General features: G+C 41.7%; 1 protein-coding gene across 1 annotated transcript; it reads right to left on the bottom strand.

Annotated features, from left to right (window-relative positions):
• Positions 1–4,467: 4,467 nt before the first annotated feature.
• LOC138875366 (uncharacterized) lies at positions 4,468–5,475 on the bottom strand. The gene has a single exon (XM_070154192.1). It carries the CDS (start codon positions 5,473–5,475, stop codon positions 4,468–4,470), a length of 1,008 nt encoding a protein of 335 aa, XP_070010293.1.
• Positions 5,476–8,034: the final 2,559 nt, after the last annotated feature.

Raw genomic sequence — 8,034 nt, 5'->3', positions numbered from 1 at the left:
CAGCACGAGTCTAAAGATATATACCTGAAAATGAGGGTAAAAGAGGCAAATTTCAGCAGTAGCAGCAACAACAAAATCAGCAGAAATTGCCAAATAATTCAGCAGATTTGAGCAAAATAACAGGACCTTTGGAACCAGACGAGCAGTAAAAAAATTTTAAGAAAAAATTCAGATTTAAACCAAACAATATCAACAAACAGACCCAGACAGATTCAAGGAAGACTATATTTCTGATTTTTTTTCCTTCTTATATATCTGTTTCAGATTCTGTGTGTATGTGAGTGTTCTCTTTTTCTGTTTCTTTTTTTTTTGTTTCTTGTTTCTGTCTATCTTTCAGTTTTCTTTTATCTCCCTGTGTGTCTATCCTTGTGTGTATCTATCTAATTTTCAGATTCCTCTCTCTCTATCTGGTTCTCTTCTGTCTCCTCCTTTTAAATCAGTCCCAACTCCCCTTCTTATATAACTTACTCCCTAATGCTTCCTGGACCCCTTCTTTCTTTTAAAATCAGAAAATATTATTCAAAATCTGCTTTTCTACTTTAAATCCCATTAAGTAAAACCTTTTCCTGATTTTCAGCACTCCCATTATCCTTTGTTTCCCATTATCCCATTAATTAATAGCCACTAACATTCCACTATAACACATTAACACTAACACACTGTTCTTACTGTTTCATTCCCCAAAGTACCCTTATAATCCTACTGCTATTACTGTTCTTAATACAAAATCAGAACAGATTCTTCAATCTGTTCAAATAGCTATAACCAATCCTATGGCTTTAACGCAGAGAAAAAGAAAAACATTGGATTACCAAGTCAGAACAATATTTACAGAGTTTTTAACTAATTGGGTAATTAACAATCAGGATTAAAACCAAACAGAATATTGAAATGATTCAGTTTATACAGACAGACTAATCAATGAAGCTTAATAAGATGATTATAGCTGACATTGATCAGCAAATAATGAAAGTAAGCAAATCAAATAACTTCAGGATTATTGCCAGACTCAAGGATTTTACGGAAATTAATTAATTGACACCACTCATTAATCGACTGACTAACTACCATAATTGTCAACAATCAGTCTACAAGTAGATAAATAGGTTGTTTCAATCAACATTAATAGAAACAGGAATTTATAAAATAACTAATCGACGTACTTAGTCGAGTCGATTACACATATTGTAAACAATCACAACAAACAGAGACATTGTTATAATTTGATCACATAAACGGGTATGAGACAGAATCACAGAATCAAATAAACAAAATATGAAAAATTACACAAGCTACTGAAACAGGCAACAATATACACATAGGATACAAAAGAAGTAAGAAGAATACCTCTGAATCTTCAAATTTACATGGACAAAAGCTCAACTTTGGATTCAGACCTTTTGAGGCTGAACAGACTTTATTCGAAGTATTCTCAATTGAGAATACCTCGATTAAAGTCTCTTAGACCTCAATCCCTCATTTAATTTGGGTAAACTCTACGATTGGAATTTTTCAGGGTTTCAGATTCTTTGATCTCAAATTCGAACACTTCTAGACATATTCGAACCAAACCAATGATGTTTTAGGCATGAGGGAGGTCAGGTGGATAACTAGTGTGAGTTTGAGGTACATTGGGTAGGGTTAGGTTTTACTCGAATCTTCAAATGAAGATTCGAGCAGTTCCAAGAAGATTCGAACCATGCTATTAACAGGTTCATGATGAAGATGGACAGGGGAGACTGTGGTGTTAATTTGGAGACCATCGGAGAAAGTTGGATTTTCAGACCAACCTTCGATCGAAGATTCGAGACTATGTAGTCTGATTCGAGGGAAACTAACCCCGGATCCGTAAAGAGGGGGTTGTGAGGAGTCGAGGGTGTTAAGGTGGGGTTGTTTGGACCACCGGAACCGCCGTGAGGCGATTTCTGGTGGGCGGTGCACGGTGGTGGACGGTGGAGTTCATCTGATCTCTTGAAAGAGATGATGAACATGACAGGGGGGTGGGGTGTTTGGTATGGGGGCTGGGTAGGATTTAGGCTTTTATAGGGTTGGGGTGGATTGATCTTGACCGTCAGATCAAACATGATCCACGGTCAGGATCAACTCACTTAACCAAACGATGTCGTTTGGTTTAAGTTGGGGGGAAAGGGTTGGCCCGGGGGTGAAATGGATCGGGTTTGGGTGAGTTCTTGAAGCCGTTGGATCATGATGGATGAACGGTTCAGATCTGGTTGCCTAAAACGTCGTCGTTTCATATATGCAGGGGCTGAACTGGACCGTTTGATTAAAACGAATCAATGGCCCAGATTTGAAGTGCCAACACGGCGTCGTTTGGATTTGGTTGTATGCATACTGGACTTGGTCGGGTCCTTTGAACGTTGGGCCTGATTTTGTTTAAAAATTCTTGGCCCAGATCCGTTTTGCCCATTTAATCAACTCTTTTCATTTTCTAATTTTATTCCTTAATTATTGAATTCCTAATTAAAAATTATAAAAATCAAAATTACCCTTACAGAAAATATTAATCACCCTTTAACAACTATTAACACACAAGACAAAATATTAATCACACAATGACACATTTAAATGACGAAAAATAAGATAAATGCATATTTTTTTTGTGATTTTCCCTTTTAATTCTTAAATGCATAATTAAATCCTAGCATGCAACATGTATTTTTATTTTATTTATTTTTTCATTTAACTATGACAAAGTAAACATTTACGGACACAACATAAATAATTAATAAATGCATCATAAATTCTAAAAATTGCACACTAAGAAAACAATTATTTGTGATTTCTTTTGGGGTAGTTCTTGTGAGACAAAAATCACGTGCTCACATTGGCATTCCACTTTTATATTTTATTTATTTACACCGCATGTATTCAAGCTTCTAAAATGCCTTATAATAATAAGAACAATATCTAGGAATTCCACAAAAAAACATAAGTCCTCTAAAATAAATTGTCAAATGTATTATAATTTTAAAGGGTTATTCACCAATAACAAGACCCAAAAATTATAGTTGATCCTAATAACGATTATTAATTGGTAGCATCATTGTTGCTTCCACCTGAGGATCTTCCTATCCTAATAGGTTATGGAATATGTCACGGGGGCGATTTTAGTTAGTCAAAACTCACACCCGCGCGGCAATCAAGTCGTACACTTGACTCAGCCTTTCCAAAATACTTAGCTAATTTTCCGCAAGTTTGGCCTAAACGAAATTTTGACAGCAATTCAATAAGAACACACACATATACGAGAAAATCCCAACCTTTGCATTAATGTGGAAAATATACAAAGGACCCTCACTTTGCTATGAACACAGTCCGCTCACAGCCCACTTTTTGACAAAGAACACAAGTCGTTCTTGTCAACACTAAGATCTGCCCAAGCCAAACCTTAGCCCCTTTTTGAAACAACTGAAACCCTCACGTTTCACTCTTGTTTCCCACTTAGAATTTCACACGAAATTCCCCACATTCACCCTCTACTTCTGCCTAAGTCACAAAGGCCCTATTTATAGAATATAGGCAGCCCTTAGACTTGGCAGCACATGACACTTGTTGTCTACAGCTTTTGCCACTTGTCGGACTAAGACTAATCTGTTCCTAACATGTAGTTGACATCCCCAACTACTTAGGACACACTATACACGAAATGGGGTCATGATACAAGCATGATCAGATCATGGGACAAAGAGGTTATGACAAGGTAACCGCCAACTACTTTCCATGTGCATTGCATGTGCCATCTTCACTTGGCCAGCTGATTCACGCCCAAGGCTGGCATTGCGCCCAGCCTTGGCACATCTTGACATTGCTTCCGCGCCAATGTCTTGCCCGCATCCGCTGCCTGTGATTTTGCCGCACATGCCCGACGCCGCTGCCGCCCGCACACTGTCTTGGCCCAAATCTGCCTTGCTCATGTCAACCTTCATTTCCCTCGTGCCATTGCTTGTATTTTCCTTCACATAGCTTTGCCTTAGCTATTGAAAGCCTTTTCCATCATCCCGCATTTCCGTCTTGTCTTAGCTTAGCCCGAACTTAGCTGCCACAACCCAAAGTGCCATGCCCCTGACTTTGGCGCGCATGCCGTGCCATGCCGCCCTAACATTGCCCACACAGCTTTGTCAAGCCTTTGCCAAGCGCACCTTGCCTGTCCCAAGGTCTTGGCCCATACTTGCCTACAACAGCCCTCAATGACAATGTCTTGTCCGTCTTCCGCATGATCGTTTTGCCCGCACATAGGCCAATGACAAGGCCATCACGCCCAAATCCTTGCCACAGCCGTGCCACGCCCGATGACAAAAATTCAGGCCCTAACAAACCACCTGCACCTTTTGAAATCGACATCCTCGTCGATTCGACTTAATGAAGCAGCCCCAAGGGGTTGTTGACATACACCGCCCCTGGTGCTCCATTCCCATCTGCCACAATGGCATTTGCCTCCGCCACTTGTTACTGTTTCTCTGCAGCCAGAATAGCATTCACCCTAGCCTGCACTGGATAGTCCTTCTTCAAGTGCGGTCCACTACAAGTGAAGCAGCCTTTGAACTTGCTGCTCCTTTCTTTGTCGTTGTGATTCTCTTGTCTCACATTCTTGGCAAAGCCCTCATCTTCGGCAGCTTGCCCCTTCCCTCTTTTCTTCCATTCCCTAGCTTTCCCGTCAGCCTTTGAATGCGAAGTTCCAGCAGGGTCATCACCTATGTTCCGGTCAGCCAACGCATCTACCGCCGCAATAGCAGTAGAGAGGCATTGAACATTCTGCCTTCTCAACTCCAATTGCGCCCAACCCTTCAACCCACTCATGAAGTAATGCAGCTTATCTTCCCCTGCCATATTACTTACATTGAGCATCAAGGATGAAAATTCCTTGACATACTCCGCCACTGTACCACTTTGTTTCAAGCGACGAAGTCCATCTCGTGCCAACCACGACGAAGTAGTTGGAAGGAATTGGGATTTTAATTCCTTCTTCAGCATCTCCCAAGTTCCAATCTTGGGCAGTCCAGCACTTTCCATTTCTGCCATTCGTGTGCGCCACCACACCTTTGCATCACCAGTCAAATACATTGGTGTGATTATCACCTTGTCGTCATCCTCCACACGTGCAGCCTGGAAATACTGCTCCATATCCCATAAGAAATTTTCCAGTTCTTTGGAACTTCTTGCACCCCCATATGCCTTTGGCTCCGGAATCCTCAACTTTGTGCGTTCATCACTTCTAGGGACAACAGTTTTCAATTCCCTCCGAAGTTGAACCACTTCCTCGCGCAGTTCTTCCTTCTCTTGGCGTACCAAGGCCATTTCTACCAGCGTTGTCTCGTGTATCGCTGCATAATCTGCCTCTAACCGTGCCATTCTTGCAAGAACAGAAGAATCGCCATTTACTTCGAGAGCCTGCCCAACGAGTGCTTCCAACTGCTCTATCCTTTGACGCAGTTCCGCATTTGTGCCACCAGCCATGTTCTCAAATAGCCCCACGAATTCTTCCACCGATCGTCTTGCCACTGCTACGAACTTGCCTGGCTCTGATACCAGTTGTCACGGGGGCGATTTTAGTCAATCAAAACTCACACCCGCGCGACAATCAAGTCGTACACTTGACTCAGCCTTTCCAAAATACTTAGCCAATTTTCGGCAAGTTTGGCCTAAACGAAATTTTGACAGCAATTCAATAAGAACACACACATATACGGGAAAATCCCAACCTTTGCATTAATGTGGAAAATATACAAAGGAACCTCACTTTGCTATGAACACAGTCCGCTCACAGCCCACTTTTTGACAAAGAACACAAGTCGTTCTTGTCAACACTAAGATCTGCCCAAGCCAAACCTTAGCCCCTTTTTGAAACAACTGAAACCCTCACGTTTCACTCTTGTTTCCCACTTAGAATTTCACACGAAATTCCCCACATTCACCCTCTACTTCTGCCTAAGTCACAAAGGCCCTATTTATAGAATATAGGCAGCCCTTAGACTTGGCAGCACATGACACTTGTTGTCTACAGCTTTTGCCACTTGTCGGACTAAGACTAATCTGTTCCTAACATGTAGTTGACATCCCCAACTACTTAGGACACACTATACACGAAATGGGGTCATGATACAAGCATGATCAGATCATGGGACAAAGAGGTTATGACAAGGTAACCGCCAACTACTTTCCATGTGCATTGCATGTGCCATCTTCACTTGGCCAGCTGATTCACGCCCAAGGCTGGCATTGCGCCCAGCCTTGGCACATCTTGACATTGCTTCCGCGCCAATGTCTTGCCCGCATCCGCTGCCTGTGATTTTGCCGCACATGCCCGACGCCGCTGCCGCCCGCACACTGTCTTGGCCCAAATCTGCCTTGCTCATGTCAACCTTCATTTCCCTCGTGCCATTGCTTGTATTTTCCTTCACATAGCTTTGCCTTAGCTATTGAAAGCCTTTTCCATCATCCCGCATTTCCGTCTTGTCTTAGCTTAGCCCGAACTTAGCTGCCACAACCCAAAGTGCCATGCCCCTGACTTTGGCGCGCATGCCGTGCCATGCCGCCCTAACATTGCCCACACAGCTTTGTCAAGCCTTTGCCAAGCGCACCTTGCCTGTCCCAAGGTCTTGGCCCATACTTGCCTACAACAGCCCTCAATGACAATGTCTTGTCCGTCTTCCACTCGCCACACTGTTTTCTCAAGCCTTTGTCATGTCTTGTCGTTCCAAAGACATTTGACCATACTTGTTCTCAACAGTCATGCTCGTGCCCATTCTTGGTGCGCATGCCATGCCATGCCGCCCCAATTAGTTTACTGACTTTGGCGCGCATGCCATGCCATGCCGCCCCAATTAGTCTTTGCTGCCTTCTCAAGCCTTTGCCAAGCATATCTTGTCGTTCCAAAGATCTCGGCCAATACTTGTTCCTGACAGCCCATAATGACACTGTCTTGTCATTCATCCGCATGATCGTTTTGCCCGCACATAGGCCAATGACAAGGCCATCACGCCCAAATCCTTGCCACAACCGTGCCACGCCCGATGACAAAAAGTCAGGCCCTAACAAACCACCCGCACCTTTTGAAATCGACGTCCTCGTCGATCATTTTAGTGCTTAATTTTTTTGTTTACTTTACGTGTTATATATTGGCATTTCATTTGTTTGTTTAATATTTGTGTTAGCTTTTTTAATTTAATTTCATATTTAAATTATGGAACCTAAAAATGTATTTGGCATTTTTAAAAAAAGTAGTAAAAAAAATAGTGAAGGTAAAAGTAGTAGTAATCCTCCTAACCCTTCTCCTAGACCTAGAATTGGAAAGCATATTTATGAAATGACTCATGTTGATGAAACTTCATTTTCTCAATCCCCCACATTTTATGATGTTCATGTCGGAGAAAAATTAGATCATGAAACTTTTCAAAGACAATTTGACAATGATATTTTTTTTGAGGATGAAGAATTAGATGAAACACCCAATAGTTCCGCAACACAAGCTCCAACTCAGAGTCAATCTCAGTCTGGAGTTTTACCCCATGTACCCCCTGTAAGGGGTAAGCCTAAGGCTGAACGTCCCAAAACATCAGTAATGACACTCCTAGTGGATCTGGTTCTAATCAAATTCAACTACAACTTGACCCTGCTTCTGGTCATGTTTTACGCAAATATAACAAAGATTGAGATCGTGAGAACTTAGCAAAAATGGTGGTTGTCTGTGGCTTACCTTTTAATTTCCCTTCTCACCCTACTTTTGTGTATTATATACAAGAAACTTATAACCCTGCTTTTCAAGGTTTTCCTAAGACCACGGTTAGAAATGATGTTTTTAAATTTCAAACCAAATATCTTCAGTATATTCGTTGTGTATTTTTTCACTTAGATTGTAAAGTGTCTATCACATCTGATATAGGTCGTAGTCCTAATGGTTGTGATTATTTAACTGTTACATGTCATTGGGTTGATCATCACTGGAACTTGCAAAAACGTATTATTGGTTATAAATTTGTTGATTCAAAACACACTGGAGCATATATTGCAACTGTT

The sequence above is a fragment of the Nicotiana sylvestris genome, chromosome 8 (genome assembly GCF_000393655.2).
Source record: "Nicotiana sylvestris chromosome 8, ASM39365v2, whole genome shotgun sequence".
In the NCBI taxonomy this organism is placed as follows: domain Eukaryota; kingdom Viridiplantae; phylum Streptophyta; class Magnoliopsida; order Solanales; family Solanaceae; genus Nicotiana; species Nicotiana sylvestris.
Note: the sequence above shows the minus strand (reverse complement) of the source record. Positions and strands in the feature narration are given on the sequence as shown.

What these genes read in the sequence shown, in the direction of transcription:
- LOC138875366 (XM_070154192.1), bottom strand. Translation starts at nt 5,475, where the DNA reads ATGGCTGGTGGCACAAATGCGGAACTGCGTCAAAGGATAGAGCAGTTG.